Source organism: Bombina bombina, chromosome 6 (assembly GCF_027579735.1).
Source record: "Bombina bombina isolate aBomBom1 chromosome 6, aBomBom1.pri, whole genome shotgun sequence".
Taxonomy (NCBI): domain Eukaryota; kingdom Metazoa; phylum Chordata; class Amphibia; order Anura; family Bombinatoridae; genus Bombina; species Bombina bombina.
The window spans coordinates 897,178,625-897,203,215 of NC_069504.1; the positions used below are offsets into that span (position 1 = coordinate 897,178,625).

The following is a 24,591-nucleotide window of genomic DNA, read 5'->3' on the forward strand; positions in this document are numbered from 1 at the left end:
TGTATGTGGGCGTGCTGTGTGTGTGGTGTGTGCGTGTGACGGGTGTGCTGGCTGTGTGTTTGGGCTGTGTGTGCTGGCTGTGTGTGTGGGCTATGTGTGTGTGTGTGTGTGGGCATGGGCATGTGTGTGGGCTGTGTATGTGTGTGTGTGGGCATGGGCATGTGTGTGGGCTGTGTATGTGTGTGGGCTGTGTATGTGTGTGTGCGGGCATGTGTATGCGTGTGTGTGGGCTGTGTATGCGTGTGTGTGGGCTGTGTATGCGTGTGTGTGGGCTGTGTATGCGTGTGTGTGTATGGGGGCTGGCTGTGTGTGTGGGCTGTTTGTGTGTGTGTGTGGGGGGGCTGTGTGTGTGTGTGGGCTGTGTGTGTGGGCATGTGTGGGCTGTGTATGCGTGTGTGGGCTGTGTATGCGTGTGTGTGGGCTGTGTATGCGTGTGTGTGTGCGCTGTGTATGCGTGTGTGTGCTGTTTGTGTGTGTGTGGGGGGGGCTGTGTGTGTGTGTGGGGGCAGTGTGTGTGTGTGTGGGGGGCAGTGTGTGTGGGGGGGCAGTGTGCGTGTGTGTGTGGGGGGCAGTGTGTGTGTGGGGGGCAGTGTGCGTGTGTGTGGGGGGGGCAGTGTGCGTGTGTGTGGGGGGCAGAGTGCGTGTGTGTGGGGGGCAGTGTGTGTGGGGGGCAGTGTGCGTGTGTGTGGGCATGTGAGGGGTGTGTGTGTGTGAGAAGTGTGTGTGGGCTGTGTGTGTGTGGGCTGTGTGTTTGCTGACTGTGTGTGTGTGTGTGTTTGCTGGCTGTGTGCGTGGGCTATGTGTGTGTGTGTGCTGGCTGTGTGCGTGGGCATGCGTGGGGGCTGTGTGTGTGCATGGGGGCTGTGTATGTGTGTGTGGGCTGTGTATGTGTGTTTGTGGGCTGTGTATGTGTGTGTGTGGGCTGTTTGTGTGTGTGTGTGTGGGCTGTTTGTGTGTGTGTGTGGGCTGTTTGTGTTTGGGGGGGGGCTGTGTGTGTATGTGTGAGCTGTGTGTGTGTGTGCTGTGTGGGTGTGGGAGTGTTCTGGCTGTGTGTGTGTTTGGGCTGTGTGTGTGTGTTTGGGCTGTGTGTGTGTGCGTGGGCTGTGTGTGTGTGTTTGGGCTGTGTGTGTGTGTTTGGGCTGTGTGTGTGTGTTTGGGCTGTGTGTGTGTGTGTGGGCTGGCTGTGTGTGGGATGAGTGTGTGCGGGGTGTGTGTGTGTGCGTGTGTGTGTGTGTGTGTGTGTGTGCTGTTTGTGTGTGTGTGGGCTGTTTGTGTGTGTGTGGGCTGTGTTGGTGTGGGGGCTGTGTGTGTGTGGGGGCTGTGTGTGTGTGGGGGCAGTGTGTGCGTGTGGGGGGCAGTGTGTGCGTGTGGGGGGGCAGTGTGTGCGTGTGGGGGGACAGTGTGTGCGTGTGGGGGGACAGTGTGTGCGTGTGGGGGGACAGTGTGTGCGTGTGGGGGGACAGTGTGTGCGTGTGGGGGGACAGTGTGTGTGTGTGGGGGGGCAGTGTGTGTGTGTGGGGGGGGGCAGTGTGTGTGTGGGGGGGGGCAGTGTGTGTGTGTGGGGGGGCAGTGTGTGTGGGGGGCAGTGTGCGTGTGGGCGGGTTGTGTGTGTGTAAGCTGTGTGTGTGTGTGTAAGCTGTGTGTGTGTGTGTGGGCTGTGTGTGTGTGTGTGGGCTGTGTGTGTGGGTGTGGGCGGGCTGTGTGTGTGGGCTGTGTGCATGTGAGGGGAGTGTGTGAGGGGTGTGTGTGCGTGTGTGTGGTGTGTGTGGGCTGTGTGTGTGTGTGTGTGTGGGCTGTGTGTGTGTGTGGGCGGGCTGTTTGTGTGTGGTGTGTGTGTGTGTGGTGTGTGCGCGTGTGAGGGGTGTGTGCGGGCTGTGTGTGTGGGCTGTGTGTGTGTTTGGGCGGGCTGTGTGTGTGTGTGGGCGGGTTGTGTGTGTGTGTGGGCGGGCTGTGTGTGTGTGGGCGGGCTGTGTGTGAGGGGTGTGTGTGTGGGCTGTGTGCTTGCTGTGTGTGGGCTGTGTGCTTGCTGTGTGTGTGTATATATCTGTGTACCTGTGTATGTGTCTGAGAGTGTGGATGTATGTGTATATAAGTATCTCTGTGTGTGTATTATATCTGGGTGTTTGTGTGGTACAGTACATTGCCCCATTTCTTTTAAGTATTTTTTGTTCTGGGTAGAAGCCCGTGCTGTCATTCTGCCTAGGGTCCTGTATTTGCTAGGGCTGGCCCTGGCATCTCTGTAATGTTCTTGTTATCATAAGAAAACACATAAAAATAAGGCCCAGTTTAACTCAACTGTTCCTAATTGTCAGCATAATTCTTCATTATATAAATAAACAGTTGTTCCAATAGTACAAATGGTATATTGCAATATATACAATGTTATAGTGCTCCTCTTTAGTGGATTTATATGATTTTTTTTTTATTTTTTTTTTCAAAAGCTTTATTAGAAGATAAAAATGAACAAATATTACACAGAAATCATTAAAGAGATCCATAAAGCAAACAAAGCTAACACAGGGGTCTATGTGTAGAGTATGCGGGTTGCAAGTCATTAGTCTATTCCTGTCTGGGGAGAAATAAGTGTCCGCATAGACTAGTCTAAAGTGTAGGAGTGAAGTTAGTTCTTGTGGAACTATCCCAAATCTGGTACGATACAATTTTGGTCTCTGAATGTCCAGTTAGGGAGCAAACTTATCCAATTCTTCAAAGTGACTTTGTAAGCTGATAGGACATAACACAAATTCTTCACCAACTCTGTGCCTACACAATTCTGCAAGAAACAAGAATATGACCCCAACTACCAGAGGAACCGCTCAAATAGAGGTAAGTTAAGGGTAAAGAGAAGAGGGGGGGAGGGGAGAGAGAAGTCAGGCTACAAGAAGAAGAAGGGGGGGGGGGGAGTACGATAAGATATGTGGCCCAGCTGGATTCCAGAAGATAAGGGGAAGGAATGGGGTGTAAGAAAAGGCCTCCCCTGTCGCAATAATGTATGTGTTGTGGAATCCCAGTAGAAAACTATCTCTTGGAAGAAGGCCATATTACCTGTTTTAAAGTATGAGTATTCCTCAAGAGAGATAAGCTCCGAAGTGTTGTGAATCCACTCTTGTAGAGTGTGTGTATGTGGTGTCTTCCATTTTCTGGCTATTAAAAATGTGGCACTATTGATGCCTATCTGTAGCAACTGCCATCTGATTTACATAGTTTGCCCATCTTATAGTTAAGGAGTGCTGTGGTATGTTGTAGTTGGAATGTATCCCCGAACATTTTTTTAAAATGTGTTTCTATTTTCCTCCAAAGAGGAGCAATGTGTTTGCAACTCCACCAAATGTGAGTCATAGTACCCTCCTCCCCGCACCCTCTCCAACAGGAGGCATTAGCATTGTGATATATTTGTTTAATCCTGCTGGGGGTGAGATACCACCAAAACAGGATTTTGTGGTTTAGTTCTAGTACTCTGGGGGAATGGGATGACTTGTGTGTGTGACGGAATATGTTGTCCCACTGTCCTTTGTTAAGGTGATTCCCAATTCTCTGTGCCACTGCGGTGCAAAGGAAGGGGTGGTGGGGGTGGAGGAAGCGTCCAGTAATTTTTTGACCAGTGACAAGGGTCTACTAGGGGTTGTGTTCAATAAGCATAACTTTTCAAAGTTGGTGGGATCCCCAAGTAGGTCCTGCTTATACGGGGATGTACTCAATAGGTGTGTTAATTGGGCATATTTGAGCCATGGTGTAAAGTGGCCATCTGCTATTTTCTTCAAGCAATCACGGTCTTTCAGTTTGCCACCTCCAGTTAACCTAGCTAGGGGGATTGTATGCCCTAAACCCTCGTCTGGTGGATCGTTGGGTATAATCCCGACAGTGAATTCAGCATTTATAGGTATCGGAGTCAATGGTGAGGGGAAGGACGTTATCCCTTTCCACTTGGTGCTGATTAGGTCCCATGTTTTAAATATATGGGAGTATAAAGGGGAACATTTTGTGATTGTGGGTCTGTTTGCGCGTTTAGTCCAGCAAAGTGGACCAATTTCTTGAGTCCCCAAGAGGGAGGCGTCTATAGTTGTCCATACTTTTGAGTAGGGGTAATTATGCCATTCTAGTATTCTCTGGAGGACGACCGCATTGTGATACTGTCAAATTGAAGGAAGTCCCATCCCACCTGAGCCCAACGGGAGATAGAGGAGTTTTCTGCTAATCCTAGGTTTGATCCCGCCCCAGATAAAGGAATTAATAAGTGCTTGCAGTTGGGCTACATAGGGGTTGGGGAGATGAATGGGGCGGCCTGAAGGATATAAAGAATCTGGGGAAGTGTGGTCATTTTAACAGCTTGTATGCACCCACACCAAGACAGGGGTTTGTCTTTCCAAGTGTCAAAATCCTTTCTCAGTTTATTTAGTAGGGGAATATAGTTCAATTGGAAAATGTTATTACTAGATGCAGCAAGCTGAATTCCCAAGTATTTAATCTTATTTCATTTCAGGTTATATGGACAGGACAAGCTGAGGTTTGTAAATTTCCTGTGGGGCATGTTAATGTTGAGGATCTCAGATTTCTGTGCATTTATAGAGAAATTTGAATGGTTGCCAAAAATTTGAAACTCCGCTAACAATGGGCGTATGGATGTTTCTGGGGACGTGAGAAAGACCAGGACGTCGTCCGCGTACATTGCAATTTTGTGAGAGCAAGAACCTACGAGTATGCCCCTAATGTTAGGGTTCCTCCTAATGTATGTGGCTAGTATCTCCATTGAGAATGCAAATAGGAGTGGGGACAGGGGGCAGCCCTGTCGTGTTCCATTCCTTATGTTAAAACTATCAGAGAGGGTACCGTTAGCTCGGACCCTAGCTGAGGGCTGTGAATAAAGGCTAAAAATCCTGTCAATCATCTTAGGCCCCAGGCCGAAAGCACGCAGGCTTAATTTAAAACAATTCCAGTCCAGTCGGTCGAACGCTTTTTCGGCGTTTGTTGAAATTAATATTGATTCTTGCTTTGATCGACTGGAGTGTTCAATTAGATGTAAGGCTTTAATCGTGTTGTCACGTGCTTCTCTCTTGGGAACAAATCCAGACTGATCAGAATGTATTAGCTGAGGGAGAATTGTGTTAATTCGTGTGGCCAAACATTTTGCATATAGCTTAACGTCTACGTTAAGTAACGAAATAGGGCGATAGCTCTTGGGCTTGGTTGGGTCCTTATCCGCCTTTGGAATCACTATAATGTGAGCTTCTAAGGACTTATATGTTTTTTTTTATATAAAATGTTGTGCATTGCCTTAAATGATTTTTCTCCCATTTTTTTTAATTTTAAAAGCTGTGAGGGCGGAGCTGGGGGTGGAGATTGGGCGGGGTTGGGGGCGGAGATTGAGCGGGGAGAAAGGGGCCCCGCAATGGCTAGGGCCGGCCCTGTATGATTCAGCCCAGTAAGGCTAAATTTTATAGTGTTAAGACCAGTCTATTTTGGGACACCATGTAAGTGGTGACTGGCTAAGCAGAATATGGCCAAATTGTGTGACTAAGATCCCAACTTTATTTAAAAAATTAAAAATATTAAATATAATTAAAAATATAAAGCAGGCAATTTTTTGCAGCATTTAAAAATATGTGGTCTTATGTGTTTGGATGCGCGCCAATACCCGTTTTTGTCTTGTATTTATTTTGGTCATTTTGGCAGCACACAATATGTGCACTAATATATAAAATGTTTTTGTTAGGTGTGCTTAACCAAACCCCCCTGTTGTATTTCTTAAATTAAGGGAGACTGACCAAATCCCCTTGGTTAAAGCACACCACCCTGCTCAGGTGTGTTCCAGTGTAATTGATATATATAAAGCATGGGAGTATCATCCTATGCAGTCTTGATTTGAGGCATAGTACTGCAGTGTTGGAATTCTATTTTGGTATATTAGAATTGTATGATTCAGCCCAGTAAGGCTATATTTTATAGTGTTATGACCAGTCTATTTTGGGACACCTTGTAAGTGGTGACTGGCTGAGCAGAATATGGCCATATTGTGTGACTAAGATCCCAACTTTATTTAAAAATTTAAAAATATAAAGCAGGCAATTTTTTGCAGCATAGTCTCCTCTGATATCAAATCAGACAGGGCATCGCACCAGTAAGATGCTGCTCCCGCAACCATAGCAATACTTGCCGCAGGTTCCCACTGTAAGCCTCTAGCTTCTTATCCATAGGATCCTTAAAAGAACAACTATTTTCTATAGGAATAGTAGTTCTTTTAGCTAAAGTAGAAATGGCTCCTTCTACTTTAGGTACAGTGCGCCATGAGTCACGAATGGAGTCAGCAACAGGAAACCTTTTTAAAAACAGGGGAAGCTATAATTTCAGACATCTTGTTCAAGCTTAAATATGAAATTAACTTCTTCAGATTCACAAGATTTGAAGTATCCTCCTCCTCAGACATCTGAGAAAGGTTGGCCAGGGCAGTTTTAGAGTCAGAAAACTTACTAACAGACCAATGTTTAAATTTCCTCTTATGCTTACCCAAAGAAGGGAGCGCTGACAAAGCCGCAGATACTGCAGAAGTAATCTGTACGGCAAAATCCCCAGGTAAATAAACACCCCCAGGGGGTTGAGAGGACACAGAAGGCCCAGTATGAGAGACAACTAAGGCTTGGGACATTTGAGGAGAAAGCTGAGGCATGTCACACACAGCATTCTCCTAAGAGACACTTGGCTCAGAAGGGAGTAATTTTTCTTTAAATTTTAAAGTTTTAGCTAAGCATGAGGAACAAAATTGCATTGGCAGGACAATTTGAGCCTCTAAAACATAGTAATCCTTATCCACAGACATAGGGGCATATGTATCAAGCTCCGAATGGAGCTTGATGCCCCGTGTTTCTGGCGAGCCTGCAGGCTCGCCAGAAACAGCAGTTATGAAGCAGCGGTCACAAAAACCGCTGCTCCATAACCTGTCCGCCTGCTCTTAGCAGGCGGACACACATCGCCTATTGGCCGCGAGTCTGCAGGGGGCGGCGTTGCACCAGCAGCTCTTGTGAGCTGCTGGTGCAATGCTGAATACGGCGAGCGTATTGCTCGCCGTATTCAGCGAAGTCTGGCGGACCTGATCCGTACTGTCGGATCAGATCCGCCAGACTTTGATAAATTGGGGCCATAGACTGATCTAATTCTGAATCCATAGCTACAGAATTCAGTTCCTAAATTAATCAAATTAGTGAAAAAACATAATTTATGCTTACCTGATAAATGTATTTCTTTTCGGATATGGTGAGTCCACGGAATCATCAATTACTAGTGGGAATATCTCTCCTGACCAGCAGGAGGTGGCATAGAGCACCACAGCAAAAACTGTTAAATACCACTCCTCTTACCCACAATCCACAGTCATTCGACAAAAAGGAAAGGAGAAAGGAAGTAATATAAGGTGCAGAGGAGCCTGATGTTTATAGAAAAATAAACTGTCTTAAATAAAGGGTGGGCCGTGGACTCACCATATCCGGAAAGAAATAAATTTATCAGGTAAACATAAATTATGTTTTATTTCCTAAGATATGGTGAGTCCACGAAATAATCAATTACTAGTGGGAATCAATACCCAAGCTAGAGGACACAGATGATAAGGGAGGGACAAGACAGGTAACCTAAACAGAAGGCACCACTGCTTGAAGAACCTTTCTCCCAAAAGAGGCCTCAGCCAAAGCAAAAGTATCAAATTTGTAAAATATTGAAAAACTGTGTAAGGATGACCAAGTAGCAGCCCTGAAAATCTGTTCGATAGAAGCTCCATTATTAAAAGCCCAAGAAGAAGAAACAGCACTGGTAGAAAGAGCCGTGATTTTCTCAGGAGGCTGCCGTCCAGCAGTCTCATAAGCCAAGCGAAAATTACTCCTCAACAAAAAAGAAAAAGAAGAAGCCCTAGCTTTCTTCCCAGAATAAACAACAAATAAGGAAAAAGACTGACGAAAATCCTTAGTTGCCTGTAAATAAAACTTTAAAGCACAGTCCAAAAGAAACAGCAGCACTCACCACTTATGCAAAAACTTCCATCTTTATTGAGACTTCAAAGAAAGAGACAACGTTTCTGACCTCTAGTCCTTAGTCATGTCAACTGACATGACTAAGGACTAGAGGTCCGAAACAATGTCTTTTTCTTTGAAGTCTCAATAAAGATGGAAGTTTTTGCAGAAGTGGTGACTGCTGCTGTTTCTTTTGGACTGTGCTATATTGTTGGGGATTTGTGTGGTACCCCTACAGCTTGCACCACCCATTACCACTGTGCTGTACTGCATTGACTTTGTTAATAAAACTTTAAAGCACATACCACATCTAGATTGTGCAACAAACGTTCCTTATGAGAAAAAGGATCAGGACACAAGGAAGGAACAACAATCTCTTGATTAGTATTCCCATCTGAAACCACCTTAAGGAAGAAAAACTAAGGCAGTATGCAGAACTACATTATCAGAATGAAAAATAAGGAAAAGAGATTCATACTGCAAAGCTGAAAGCTCCGAAACTCTTCGAGCAGAAGAAATAGCAACCAAAAACAAAACTTTCCAGGATAAACACTTAATATCCAAAGAATGCATAGGTTCAAAAGGAGCATGTTGAAGAACTCTAAGAACCAAATAGAGACTCCACGGAGGAGTAGCAAATTTAAACCTAGGCCTGACTCTAACCAGAACCTTGCAAAATGACTTAACATCTGGCATATCTGCCAGACATTTATGCAACAAAATAGATAAAGCAGAAATTTGACCCCTCAAGGTACTAGCAGATAAACCCTTCTCCAAACCCTCTTGGAGAAAAGACAAAATCCTAGGAAAAAACCTCTGGAATCACACCAATACAAATATATACGCCAAATCTTATAATAAATCTTTCTAGACACAGGCTTACGAGCCTGAATCATAGCTACAATAACCGATTCAGAAACACAAAATTTATGCTTACCTGATAAATTTCTTCCTCTTGTGGTGTATCCAGTCCACGGGTTCATCCATTACTTGTGGGATATTCTCCTCCCCAACAGGAAGTTGCAAAGAGGACACCCACAGCAGAGCTGTCTATATAGCTCCTCCCCTAACCCCCACCTCCATTCATTCGACCGAAGACAAGTAAGAAAAAGGAGAAACTATAGGGTGCAGTGGTGACTGTAGTTTTTAAAAATAAAAACACCTGCCTTAAAGTGTCAGGGCGGGCCGTGGACTGGATACACCACAAGAGAAAGAAATTTATCAGGTAAGCATAAATTTTGTTTTCTCTTGTAAGGTGTATCCAGTCCACGGGTTCATCCATTACTTGTGGGATACCAATACCAAAGCTTTAGGACACGGATTAAGGGAGGGACAAGGCAGGAACTTAAACGGAAGGCACCACTGCCTGTAAGATCTTTCTCCCAAAAATAGCCTCTGAGGAAGCAAAAGTATCAAATTTGTAAAATTTAGAAAAAGTATGAAGCGAAGACCAAGTCGCCGCCTTACAAATCTGTTCAACAGAGGCCTCATGTTTAAAAGCCCATGTGGAAGCTACCGCTCTAGTAGAATGAGCTGTAATTCTTTCAGGAGGCTGCTGGTCAGCAGTCTCATAAACTAACCGGATTATGCTTCTCAGCCAAAAAGAAAGAGAAGTTGCCAAAGCCTTTTGGCCTCTCCTCCTTCCAGAGAAGACAACAAACAATGCAGATGTTTGACGAAAATCCTTAGTAGCTTGTAAATAAAACTTTAAAGCACGAACCACATCAAGATTGTGTAACAGACGTTCCTTCTTTGAAGAAGGATTAGGACACAGAGACGGAACAACAATTTCCTGATTGATATTCTTATTAGATACTACCTTAGGAAGAAACCCAGGTTTGGTATGCAAAACTACCTTATCTGCATGGAAGATCAGATAAGGGGAATCACACTTTAAGGCAGATAACTCTGAAACTCTTCTAGCCGAAGAGATAGCTACTAAGAACAGAACTTTCCAAGATAAAAGCTTGATATCTATGGAATGCAAAGGTTCAAACGGAACCCCTTGAAGAACTTTCAGGACTAAGTTTAGGCTCCAAGGCAGAGCAACAGGCTTAAATACAGGCTTAATTCTAACTAAAGCCTGACAAAACGCCTGAAAGTCTGGAACATCTGCCAGACGCTTGTGCAAAAGAATAGACAGAGCAGAAATCTGTCCCTTTAAGGAACTAGCTGATTATCCCTTTTCCAATCCTTCTTGGAGAAAAGATAATATCCTAGGAATCCTGACCTTACTCCATGAGTAACCCTTGGATTCACACCAATGAAGATATTTACACCATATTTTATGATAGATTTTCCTGGTGACGAAACCACATCTTGATAAAATCAAGCATTCAATCTTCAAGCAGTCAGACGCAGAGAAATTAGATTTGGATGTTTGAATGGACCTTGGAGTAGAAGGTCCTGCCTCAGCGGCAGAGTCCATGGTGGAGAGGATGACATGTCCACCAGATCTGCATACCAAGTCCTGCGAGGCCACGCAGGCGCTATCAAAATCACAGATGCTCTCTCCTGCTTGATCTTGGCAATCAGACGAGGGAGGAGAGGAAATGGTGGAAACACATAAGCCAGTCTGAAGGACCAGGGCACTGCTAGAGCATCTATCAGCGCTGCCTGGGGATCCCTTGACCTGGACCCGTAACAAGGAAGCTTGGCGTTCTGACGAGACGCCATCAGAAAAAGTTCTGGTTTGCCCCATAGTTGAATCAGCTGGGCAAATACCTCCGGATGGAGCTCCCACTCCCCCGGATGAAAGGTCTGCCGACTTAGAAAGTCCGCCTCCTAGTTCTCTACTCCTGGGATATGGATAGCTGAGAGATGGCAAGAATGAACCTCTGCCCATAGAATTATCTTGGAAACCTCCATCATTGCCAGGGGACTCCTTGTTCCCCCCTGATGGTTGATATAGGCTACAGTCGTGATATTGTCCGACTGAAATCTGATGAATCTGACCGCAGCTAGTTGAGGCCAAGCCTGAAGAGCATTGAATATCGCTCTTAGTTCCAGAATGTTTATCGGAAGGAGGGCTTCCTCCTGAGTCCACGAACCCTGAGCCTTCAGGGAATTCCAGACTGTGCCCCAGCCTAGAAGGCTGGCATCTGTCGTCACTATAGTCCACTCTGGCCTGCAGAAACTCATTCCCCTGGACAGATTGACCCAAGATAACCACCAGAGAAGAGAATCCCTGGTCTCTTGATCCAGATTTAACAGAGGAGACAAATCTGTGTAGTCCCCATTCCATTTGTTGAGCATGCAAAGTTGCAGTGGTCTGAGATGTAGGCGGGCAAACGGAACTATGTCCATTGCCGCTACCATTAGGCTGATCATTTCCATCCACTGAGCCACTGACGGCCGAGAAGTGGAATGAAGAGCACGGCAGGAAGTTAGAAGCTTTGATATCCTGACCTCTGTCAGAAAAAATGTAATTTCTACTGAATCTATCAGAGTTCCTAGGAAGGAAACTCTTATGAGAGGAGAGAGAGAACTCTTTTCTTTGTTCACTTTCCACCCGTGAGACCTCAGAAACGCCAAAAAAATGTCCGTATGGGACTTGGCGATTTGAAAAGTCGACGCCTGGATCAGAATGTCGTCTAGGTAAGGGGCCACCGCTATGCCCTGCGGCCTTAGAACCACCAGAAGGGACCCTAGAACCTTCGTAAAGATTCTTGGTGCCGTGGCTAACCCGAAGGGAAGAGCCACAAACTGGTAATGCCTGTCTAGGAAGGCGAACCTGAGGAACTGATGATGATCTCTGTGAATCGGAATGTGGAGATAAGCATCCTTTAAGTCCACGGTAGTCAAATATTGACCCTCCTGGATCATAGGGAGGATGGTTCGGATTGTCTCCATCTTGAAGGATGGGACCCTGAGAAATTTGTTTAGGATCTTGAGATCCAAGATAGGTCTGAAAGTTCCCTCTTTTTTGGGAACTATAAAAAGGTTTGAATAGAAACCCTGCCCCGTTCCTCCTTTGGAACTGGGTGGATCACTCCCATAACCAGTAGGTCTTGAACGCAACGTAAGAATGCCTCTCTCTTTATCTGGTTTGCAGATAGTTGTGAGAGATGAAATCTCCCCTTTGGAGATGAACCATTGAATTACAGAAGATATCCCTGGGAAACAATCTCTAGTGCCCAGGGATCCTGGATGTCTCTTGCCCAAGCCTGGGCGAAGAGAGAAAGTCTGCCCCCGACTAGATCCGGTCCCGGATCGGGGGCTACTCCTTCATGCTGTCTTAGAGGCAGCAGCAGGTTTTTTGGCCTGCTTCCCCTTGTTCCAAGACTGGTTAGGTCTCCAGACTGATTTGGACTGGGCGAAATTTCCCTCTTGTTTTGCATTAGAGGAACCTGAAGCTGCGCCACTCTTGAAGTTTAGAAAGGAACGAAAATTATTCTGTTTGGCCCTTAATTTATTGGACCTATCCTGAGGAAGGGCGTGACCTTTTCCTCCGGTAAAATCAGGGATGATTTCCTTCAGGCCAGGCCCGAATAGGGTCTGTCCTTTGAAGGGGATGTTAAGAAGCTTAGACTTTGAAGTAACGTCTGCTGACCAGGACTTAAGCCATAGCGCCCTACGCACCAGAATGGCAAAACCTGAATTCTTAGCCGTTAGCTTGGTTAAATGAAAAACTGCGTCAGAAATAAAGGAATTAGCTAATTTAAGAGCTTTAATCCTGTCTAAAATATCATCTAACGGGGTCTCCACCTGTAGAGCCTCCTCAAGAGACTCGAACCAAAAAGCAGCTGCAGCAGTAACTGGGGCAATGCATGCAAGAGGCTGGAGAATAAAACCTTGATGTATAAAAATTTTCTTAAGGAGACCCTCCAATTTTTTATCCATAGGATCTAGGAAAGCACAACTGTCCTCGACGGGGATAGTTGTACGCTTAGCTAGGGTAGAAACAGCTCCCTCCACCTTAGGGACCGTCTGCCACGAGTCCTGTATGGCGACATCTATGGAAAACATCTTTTTAAAAGCAGGAGGGGGAGAGAACGGCACACCTTGTCTATCCCATTCCTTAGTAATAATTTCCAAAAACCTCTTAGGGACTGGAAAAACATCAGTGTAAACAGGCACTGCAAAGTATTTGTCCATTTTACACAACTTCTCTGGAACTACAATGGGGTCACAGTCACCCAGAGTCGCTAAAACCTCCCTGAGCAATAAGCGGAGGTGTTCGAGCTTAAATTTAAACGCTGTCATTTCAGAATCGGACTGAAGTAAAGCCTTCCCTGAATCTGAAATGTCACCCTCAGATAGAAACTCCCTTGCACCGGCTTCGGAGCCTAGTGAGGGTATATCGGACACAGTTATTAAAGCGTCAGAAAGCTCTGTATTTGTTCTAGCCCCAGAGCTGTCTCGCTTTCCTTGTAACCCTGGCAGTTTGGACAATACCTCTGTAAGGGTATTAGTCATAACTGCCGCCATGTCCTGTAAGGTAAAAGAATTAGACGCGCTAGATGTACTTGGCGTCACTTGAGCGGGAGTTATAGGTTCTGACACATGGGGAGAGCTAGATGGCATAACCTCCCTTTTTTCAGTCTGAGAATCCTCTGGTGATAAGTCTTTAAGAGCCATAATATGGTCCTTATAGTTTATAGAAATTTCAGTACATTTGGCACATTTTCTAAGAGGGGGTTCCACAATGGCTTCTAAACATATTGAACAAGGAGTTTCCTCTATGTCAGACATGTTTAACAGACTAATAATGAGACAAGCAAGCTTGGAAAACACTTTAATAAATGTGAAACAGCAATTAAACAAAAACGGTACTGTGCCTTTAAGAGAAAAAAAACTATCACATAAACTGCAAAACAGTGTTAAAAAGTAGTAAACTCTTCGAAATTTTTACAGTGTGTATAAGGGACTAAAGCAACATCGCACCCACTTGCAAATGGATGATTAACCCCTTAGCCCCCAAACCGGATTTAAAAAACGGTAAAAGACAGTTAAGCACCTTGCCACAGCTCTGCTGTGGCTCCTACCTGCCCTCAAATACGAATAGGAAAGAAATAAGCCCTCTATAGTGGTCCTCAGATGCAAGAAGACCTCTCTACGGAAGCTGGATGTCTCAGTCTGGAAGAAACTGCGCATCTAAAGCGTGAAAATAGGCCCCTCCCACCATGTACTCGATGTCAGAGGGGCCTTAATGAAATACTCATAGGAGTATCTGACTAGCCATGTGGAAAACTAGGCCCCAACTAAAGACTTATCACCCTCAGAGAAAAAAAGTTCTATTTATGAAACATCTAAACGTTTTGTCACTAAGTAATATGAGTATTAACATGAGTATTACCCTGTTTTGTAAGCATGATCCCAGTTGTTGCAAAATCACTGCATCTAGCTTACCTCAAATACACAAGGCTCTGTCAGCATTTTCTAGAACTTATCTCTCTAGAAATAAAAATACTGAACATACCTCAAAGTAGGTAATCTGCAGACCGTTCCCCCAACTGAAGTTTTCCCATACTCTTCAGTTATGTGTGAGAACAGCAATGGACCTTAGTTACAAACCGCTAAGATCATCAACCTCCAGGCAGAACTCTTCTTCCAATTTCTGCCTGAGAGTAAAACAGTACAACGCCGGTACCGTTTAAAAATAAACTCTTGATTGAAGGTAAAACTACACTAAGACACCACATATCTCTTTATACTTCCTATCTTGTCGAGAGTTGCAAAGAGAATGACTGGAGGTGGGGGTTAGAGGAGGAGCTATATAGACAGCTCTGCTGTGGGTGTCCTCTTTGCAACTTCCTGTTGGGAAGGAGAATATCCCATAAGTAATGGATGAACCCGTGGACTGGATACACCTTACAAGAGAAAACCATGCTTAGATAATATCAAGCGTTCAATCTCCAAGCAGTCAGCTTCAGAGAAACAAGATTTGGATGAACGAAGGGCCCCTGAAGTAGAAGGCCCTTCCGTATTGGAAGACTCCAAGGTGGAAGAGATGACCACCAGATCTGCATTCCAGATTCTGTGGGGTATGCCGGGACAATGAGAATCGCCAACGCCCTCTGCTGTCTGATTCGAGCAATGACCCGTGGAAGGAGAGCGAACGGAGGAAAAACATACGCTAGACTGAAGTTTCAAGGAACGGCCAGAGCATCTAACAGTACAACCTGAGGATCTCGAGACTGTGACCCATACCTTAGAAGCTTGGCATTCTGACGAGATGCCATGAGATCCATCTCCGGCTGCCCCCACTTGAGAATCAAGTTAGAAAATACCTCCAGAAGGAGTACCCACTCCTTCGGATGAAAACTCTGTCTGCTTAGAAAATCCGCTTCCCAATTGTCCACCCCTGGAATGTGGATCGCAGACAGACAACAATTGTGGGACTCTGCCCACTGAATAATCCAGGCTAACTCTGTCATGGCCAAGGAACTCTGAGACCCCCCCGATGATTGATGTAAGCTACGGACATTATGTTGTCCGACAGAAATCTGATAAACTGGACTGACGCTAACTGAGGCCAGGCCAGAAGAGCATTGAAGATTGCCCTCAGCTCTAGAATATTTATAGGAAGAACCGACTCCTCCCGAGTCCAAAGACCCCGAGCCCTTAATGAACCCCAGACAGCTCCCATCCCAAGACTGGCATCCATGGTCACAATCACCCAGGTAGGTCTGCGGAAGCAGGTTCCCAGAGAAGATCCTGGGACAACCACCACAGAAGAGAGTTTCTTATCTCCTGATCAAAAACAATACGTGGAGACATTCACATAATCCCCTTTCCATTGTCTGAGCATGCACAACTACAGAGGCCTGAGATGGAACCAAGCAAACGGAATGATGTTTATAACTGACACCATAAGATCAATAACCTCCATATACTGAGCTACCCTGGGGTACGATGTTCACCACTCAGGGATCCGGAACATCCCGAACCCAAGCCTGAGCAAAAAAGAAAATCTTCCCCCCACAAGATCCGCTCCCGGATCGGGGGCAGACCCTTCAAGCTGACTGAGTCAGTAACAGGCTTTATAAATTGCTTCCCCTTATTCCAGGAATGATTGGACTTCCAGGAAGACTTAGAATGCTCCTGCTTGGAAGAGGAAGGTATAGATGAGAAGTTCTGAAAGGAACGAAAAATTACTTTGACGCTTTTGTATATGTCTTTTTTATCCTGAGGAAGAAAATGACCCTTACATCCCGTAATATCAGAAATAATCTCAGCCAGACCTGGTCCAAACAAGGTCTTACCCTTGTACGGAAAAGACAAAAGCTTAGTTTAGAAGAAACATCCGCAGACCAGGAATTTAACCATAAAACTCTGCGAGCTAAAACAGCAAAGCTAGAAATCTTTGCCAATTTGATAAATTGAAGAGAAGCATCAGAAATAAAGGAATTAGCCAATTTAAGAGCCTTAATCCTATCCTGAATCTCCTCAAGAGTGTAGTCTGACCGAATAGAATCAGACAACGCATCAAACCAATAAGCTGCTGCGCTAGTAACAGTAGCAATACACACCACAGGTTGCCATTGCAACCCCTGATGAACATACATCCTCTTAAGAAAAGCTTCAAGCTTCTTATCCATATGATCCTGAAAACAACTATGCTTAATGGGAATAGTAGTTCTCTTAGCTAAAGTAGAAATAGCAGCCCCAACCTTAGGCACTGTCTACCAAGACTCTTTAAGAAATAGAAAACAATTTTTCTTTTCTTTTCTTTCTTTTTTTTTTTTTTAAATTGGAGAAGGGGAAAAAGGAATTCCAGGCTTCTCTTGCTCCCGTGCAACAATCTCTGAAGCACGATCAGGGACAAGGAATACCTCCACTGCGGAAGGAACATCAAAATAAATAATAAGCTTGCTAGATGTCATTACAACCATAGAATCGGAATCATCCAAAGTAGACAAAACCTCCTAAAGTAACAAACGGAGGTGCTCTAATTTGAACCTGAATGACAACTTCAGCATCAGAAGGAGGAAATATACTGATAGAGTCAGATCTCACCCTCAGACAATAAAGAAGAATCCTCTTCCTCAGACTTCTGAGAAGAGACATTAGAAAAAAGCAACTCCTGAAACAGGGGTCTCCAAATTTTTAAATTTCCTCTTACGCTTCCCCTGCAACATAGGGAAAGCCGATAACGCTTCAGAATCTGCAGAAGATATATGAGAAGCCATATCCTGCAAAGAAAACTACAGCTGGAACATGAGAGGGTATAACATGCGGGCAGACAAGGGTAGGGATGCCTGAGAACAAGGCTGCACTTGAACAGCATCTTTCCTAGAAAAAAAATCTCAGATTCAAAAAGTTTCTTCGTAATGCAATGTTCCCTCAATACATGAGGAACAAAAAAAAAATAGGAGGTTCCACATTAGCCCCCAACAGAGTACAAATAACAATTTGCAGGGCCACTTCAAAACACAAAAAATAAATTTAAATAATAAATTTATACAAAAGAGAAAAAGCCTAAAAAAAGTTACTATCCCTTTAAAAAAGTAACATTAACACAGACATTTATAGCAACAAACTTAAAAACTTTATAAAAGTAAAGTAAAATAAACATGGAGACCTCTAGTGCCTACCTGAACCTGCTGATCAAACGGAGAAAAAATAGGAACACTCCAGACTGAAACTACTCTGCAGCAAAGAAACAGTGCGCCAAAACTACCTCCTCAGCAGGCTCCGCCCACCAAAATATCACAACACACCTGGACACTCATAACCTTACCCAGTGGAAAAAATGTTGCAAAACCCCCCCCCCAAAAAAAACATTAAACTGAAAATCGCATACAAAGTAATAAAAAAAATCATGAGCCAGAACCTCGTCAATGCCCTGTAATATAACCCCTCATCAGAAAATTAACCATTTAAGTGCCAATACAAGAAAATAATATAATATAATATAGCACTTACCATAAAAGTAACTGCCCTGCAGCAGGCAGCTCACAAAGTTTAAGAGGCACCCTCCTCCTATGGACCTGTGAAAAATGAAAAGACTGTGGAAACTTAAACAGGCTTTCTGACAAGGGCAGCAATAAATCAATTGGGAGACACAGAGGGGATTATACCCCCCAAGTTCCCAAATGCCTAAAAGCCACCAATGCTCTACTGAAGAGACTGAAATGGACTACGGCTAAACCCTTAGCAAAGATCAGAACATCTTGTCCTGCTTTGAAAATAAACTCTTGATAGTAGAATCTTACAGACATCCAACTTTACCACCTCCTTGCAACTACTACAGGCAAAGAGAAAGACTAGGAATTGTGGGTAAGGGCAGTGGTATTTAACAGTTTTTGCTGTGGTGCTCTTTGCCACCGCCTGCTGGTCAGGAGAGATATTCCAACTAGTAATTGATGATTCCGTGGATTCACCATATCTTAGGAAAGAAATAAAATAATTTTCAAATTTTATTAGAGATTTTATCATTAGCATACAGATATGAAAATAAAATGAAACCCTAATAACCAACCTCAGATTGCCTGAGGCTCCTACCGGACAGGATAAACACCCCACTAGCAAGAGGAAGCCAAATCCTCTCCTCTTGACAAAACGATCTGCTTGATGAGAAAATGTAAAGTCTGAAAGCCGACACTGATCCTCAATGCGAGACACCTCCTACGCATTACAGGTTCACTAAGCTCCGCTCCGATACAGCGGAAGTGCGGAAGTCACGTGAGCGGATCAAAAAAGAACTGCGCCACTAAAAAGTGTGTAAAAATAGTAAAAACGTCTCAAAGTAAAACTGTTATTATAGTCTCTTTGAACTGATATCTCCAAACATGCCTGTAACGTAATTAAGTATCAAATATAATGCCTATTACATGCCTATGTTCCAACAATAAAAGAAAACCCTTTAACCTCTCAGCCAAGTAAACTATTCCTTAAGTCTCTTACTGTAAACCTTTATTTTTAGTACCTGATGTAAATAAATCTGTCCATAAGATGTAACCTTAACTAAAAAGGATAGCTTTGCCCCAAAATTGATCCATATGGGGATTAACCTCTTAAGTGCTGTTGTCCTTCAGTACCTAGATGGCAAAGGCACTTACTTTAGATCCTGCAGGACAGATAACCGATACTTAGGTGTGACAGGTACTCCACTCCCTGTCATGGACCTGAAGGAAAAGAATGAACAGAGAAACCAACTCTGGCTTTCTGCAAAGGGGTAGCAAAGTGTTAAAAGTAAAGCAAAGACTACTTGCTGCCTTTTAACTGCTAAAAGCTACCACTACTCTTACTAAAGAGATTGACGTGGACACAGCTAGACCCCAATCCTTGCTTGCAGGAAAAAGTACCCATAAAAGAATTTAATATCTTCAGACACCAACTTTGCGCATCCTCCATTGACAGAGGCAAAGAGAATGACTGGGGATTATGGGTAAGAGAAGTTACACTTAAAAGCTTTGCTGGGGTGCTCTTTGCCTCCTCCTGCTGGCCAGGAGTTGAATATCTCATTAGTAATTGGAATGACGTTGTGGACTATCCATGCCTTAGGAAAGAAAGTAAAACTATCATCCTACTCGAGCGCAAACACTATCCCATATTCTCAAGTGTGCTAAACCAACCTGAAAATATGAATATTTCACAATACAATGTTCTTCACATATAAGAATATGTTGTACTTGTTCATAAATACATATTTCTACATATATCTGATGTATTTATACCTATATATTTATACACACACATACACGCATTATATATATGTTTAGATATATACAGCTATAGGAATATCTGTTTTTATTTATATTTACAAATACAGACAGCATATTCCAAAATGTGAAGAACATTGGAATGTGACATATTTATAGTAAATACACAGTAACACTTTATTAAATATGAATATTTCATAAATATGTTTTTATCTACTTAACTGCAAAGGGCTCCAATGCACATATATATGCCTAATATATATGTGTAGTGCACATATGTATTTAGGTGTTTATATGTGTGATATATATATATATATATATATATATATATATATATATATATATATAGATACATACACACACACATATATACATCTTTAGACATGTATATGCATGTATCTCAATGACAACACCTGAGGCGTCATATCTTTAAACCTTTATAAAACTTTTGTGTGCATTTTTTTTATTTTAATAATTATTTAGGTTGGGGTTATTATGAGTATAACTACACTTGCAATGTATTTTTGATGTGTTTTGTGACACTTGTTTCACAAAACGGTTAACCAGAGCTCTGAGGATGCTGTAATCATTCTAGTGTAAATCGAGATTACACTCAAGCAACCTCATTTACTTTCAACTTGTAATATGAGCGGAAAAACCAAAGCGTGCACACAGCCATGATAAACCCATTTTTGCTTGCGAATAACTGTTAATGCGGCACTCGTAATCTGGCCCACAATTTGCGATAGAGCAAGGGCTTAATTAGTAATATTTATGGTAGGGTTCATTACTGCTAGCATCAAAATGTGTATTACTGACTCCTAGTTTTTGGATAAGTTCATCAAGCCCAGTACTAGAGCATGTAAACGAGTAAAGAGTGTGATATAAAAGGATTTATTCGTTTTTTGGGGACGTGTGATCTAGGTTAGGAAAGGAAAAACTACAGGAGCACTAACTTACAAAATGTTCAACAAAACTATTTTTTATATAATTTTATGAATCCTAAATTGCCAAACCCTAAAATAAAATTCTAGCTTACCTTATTTATGTTTTTTTTTCCTTTTATATTTTGTCCATTTCTGCTATTAAGGTTAATGGTTACCCTTTTCTATGTAAGCACCTGTGTAACGTTACTTACCTCTGCAACCTCTTTAACAAGCCCATAACTTACTGTAAATCCAATAATCAATTTCCATGTGGAATAACAAATCAATCATTTGAGAGTCAATTATGTCACTTATCCCAATAGAAAAAAACCCAATGGAAAAAACTGGAAGACAAACTACCGCTATTATAACCCATCTGGTGATAAATTGATAAACAAATCTAGATGCTCTGTCTGTAATCTGTTCAGAAAGAAAGGAAAGTGACAAGTACATCTCTAAGCGAAAAGAAAGGATAGTAAAAATTGTACACAAATAATACAGTGGGAAAATATTTCAGACATTAAATGTGTATTGAGGCTCATGTTCGAATACAGTGTATGCATCTGCCACAACCTAAACTGCTGGTACGTGTGCTTTGGGTCTGTAGCCATACTTACTGTAAAGTTTTAGCAAATCACTTGCAGATTATCTTTCGGAGGATGCTTTCCGATTTTAGTCAATTTCAGATCTGGGACATTATCTAATTTTGTAACAGTGTTATTGTGCAACGGTCTGTCATTCTGGTCACATCTTACAATTCAGGTCACTGCAAGACCCTCATATTTTGACTGCCTTGGTCACTGATCCCAAATACTAACCTGGAACAACAAAATGTTTCACATGGCTTGCTCTGGTTTTGTCATACACTGTAGTCACAGAGGCCCCCTTGGGAACACTCCAGGCACTTGCTGTCCCACTGCTTTTCTCATCTGCTCTTTCATATACTTCCACATGGGGAGGCTTCTCTGTAAGATTCTTGCTGTAATGGCTCAAACCATATTGGGCAATCTGGATGGGGTAAAAATACCCTTGTGGTCCCCACTGGGTGGATAATGGAACACCTGTTGAAAAGAACAGAAGAAAAAATATATTGTAGACATTCTCAAAAAGGATAATCAGAAATCAAAAGTCAAACATTTACAGGGACATCTTTAAGCTATTTAAAGGGATATAAAACAGTGCTCCTTTAGTAAACATACATGTTAAATCAAAGTAAACGTAAAAAAAAGAAACAGATTGTGTTAAAAACACCAAATAACCTACTTATTTTCTAGCAAAATGAGCAAGTAGGAATGAGGGAGCCGACATGTTCTGAACTTAAGTTACATTCTACCTCTTCTGAGCATGGGCACAGCAGACTTACTGTTTCTCTTGCATTCACTAAATACTAAGCCAGCACAAGTTACTCTAGAAGAATTATATCAAGCTAGATAAGCCTTCATGTAGAGAACCTTGCCCCCTTGTAGGGCTGTGACAGAGACAGTAATGAACACTGGATCAATAAGTAAAAAAAAAAAAGATAAATAAAAAAGGTAAAATTCTTTAAAAATGATGAATAATAAATATTGCAATTATTTCTATTAAGTATAACCCACGTTTTTTATATCCCTTTAAGTAATTCAAAGTTAGGATACCATAATGATCTTCCAGTGTTTATGTGAATGCAGAGAACATATAACAAAATTACTCAGTAAATATATTTAACTTGCATTCTTACTTTTAAAAGCTATCTGGCTTTGAACAGATTTATACATACTGATAAATAGCTAGCAAAATCACAGGTGCGGATCCCAGCAAAGTTCATCACAAAATAATCCTATTTGCTGTATCTTACTTTACTCCAAATAAGAAGAAAATAAACTTAGCCAAACAGAAAAGGGAGGGGGATATATGAAAACGGTGCCTAACCCCTCAGACATCTTTGAGTCTTTACCTACTCTAGTGGCCAACAATACCAATTTGGTACTATGTTAATGTGACAGTATCTATAGACGGAGAGCTACTGTATCCTAAACAAAGTTCCAGTGGTTTCAGTATACAAACTGCTACTGATTTCCTTAAAGGGACAGTCAAGTCATTTCATAATTCAGATAGAGCACACCATTTTAAACAACTTTCTATTTTACTTCCATTATCCAATTCCATAATCTAAATGTGCAAATCTTTTTATATGCACACTTTCTGAGGTACCAGCTCCTACTGAGCATGCGCAAAATTCACAGGATACACGTATATACATTTTGTGATTGGGTGATAGTGATCGCATGATGCACTAGGAAGGAAAATGTAACTGACATTTGAAAATTACTACTCATTTGAAAGCCAAAGTACTTTTATTATGCTTTTAATGACTATGCATCTCTGCTGTCGTTTAACGGTCCTTTAAAGTGCCATAAAACAGGTTGAGATCTGTTCATATCCTAAAAAGGGTTAATTAAGTAAAAATAGTTTGCATTAAAATTATTATTATTTTTTTTAATTGCTGGTATTTTAAAATATTTTTCAAAAATAAGCAAAATTAGTTATATAGCTATGCTGTCTGGAGTAGTCTGATCCACCCCCTTATCAGTGTTTAGCTACAGAAAACATAATTTATGCTTACCTGATAAATTTATTTCTCTTGTAGTGTGTTCAGTCCACGGGTCATCCATTACTTATGGGATATATTCTCCTTCCCAACAGGAAGTTGCAAGAGGATCACCCAAGCAGAGCTGCTATATAGCTCCTCCCCTCACATGTCATATCCAGTCATTCGAGCGAAACAAGACGAGAAAGGAGAAACTATAGGGTGCAGTGGTGACTGGAGTTATAATTTAAAATTTAGAACCTGCCTCAAAAAGACAGGGCGGGCCGTGGACTGACTACACTACAAGAGAAATAAATTTATCAGGTAAGCATAAATTATGTTTTCTCTTGTTAAGTGTGTTCAGTCCACGGGTCATCCATTACTTATGGGATACCAATACCAAAGCTAAAGTACACGGATGATGGGAGGGACAAGGCAGGAACATTAAACAGAAGGAACCACTGCCTGTAGAACCTTTCCCCCAAAAACAGCCTCCGAAGAAGCAAAAGTGTCAAATTTATAAAATTTGGAAAAAGTATGAAGTGAAGACCAAGTTGCAGCCTTGCAAATCTGTTCAACAGAGGCCTCATTCTTAAAGGCCCAGGTGGAAGCCACAGCTCTAGTGGAATGAGCTGTAATTTTTTCAGGAGGCTGCTGTCCAGCAGTCTCATAGGCTAAGCGTATTATGCTACGAAGCCAAAAAGAGAGAGAGGTAGCCGAAGCCTTTTGACCTCTCCTCTGTCCAGAGTAAACGACAAACAGGGAAGAAGTTTGACGAAAATCTTTAGTTGCCTGTAAATAGAACTTCAGGGCACGGACTACGTCTAGATTATGCAAAAGACGTTCCTTCTTTGAAGAAGGATTAGGACATAACGATGGAACAACAATCTCTTGATTGATATTCCTGTTAGATACCATCTTAGGTAAAAACCCAGGTTTAGTACGCAGGACTACCTTGTCTGAATGAAAGATCAGATAAGGAGAATCACAATGTAAGGCAGATAACTCAGAGACTCTTCGAGCCGAGGAAATAGCCATCAAAAACAGAACTTTCCAAGATAAAAGCTTAATATCAATGGAATGAAGGGGTTCAAACGGAACACCCTGAAGAACTTTAAGAACCAAGTTTAAGCTCCACGGAGGAGCAACAGTTTTAAACACAGGCTTAATCCTAGCCAAAGCCTGACAAAAAACCTGGACGTCTGGATTCTCTGCCAGACGCTTGTGTAAAAGAATAGACAGAGCAGAAATCTCTCCCTTTAGCGAACTAGCGGATAAGCCCTTTTCTAAACCCTCTTGTAGAAAAGACAATATCCTAGGAATCCTAACCTTACTCCATGAGTAACTCTTGGATTCACACCAATATAAATATTTTCGCCATATCTTGTGGTAAATTTTTCTATTGGGCTCCACATCGGCTTTTAAACATAATGAACAAGCAGATTCCTCTGTATCAGACATGTTTAAACAGACTAGCAATGAAGCTAGCAAGCTTG

General features: G+C 42.5%; 1 protein-coding gene across 4 annotated transcripts in view; it reads right to left on the bottom strand.

Annotated features, from left to right (window-relative positions):
• The window catches only part of GLCE (glucuronic acid epimerase), a 416,991-nt gene that overhangs the window by 45,291 nt on the left and 347,109 nt on the right, over window positions 1-24,591 (bottom strand). For all 4 annotated transcript variants that reach the window (XM_053718496.1, XM_053718497.1, XM_053718494.1 and 1 more), the window contains one exon: window positions 21,348-21,590. In XM_053718496.1, the coding sequence (XP_053574471.1) occupies window positions 21,348-21,590 (243 nt within the window). The remainder of the gene's footprint in view (window positions 1-21,347; window positions 21,591-24,591) is intronic.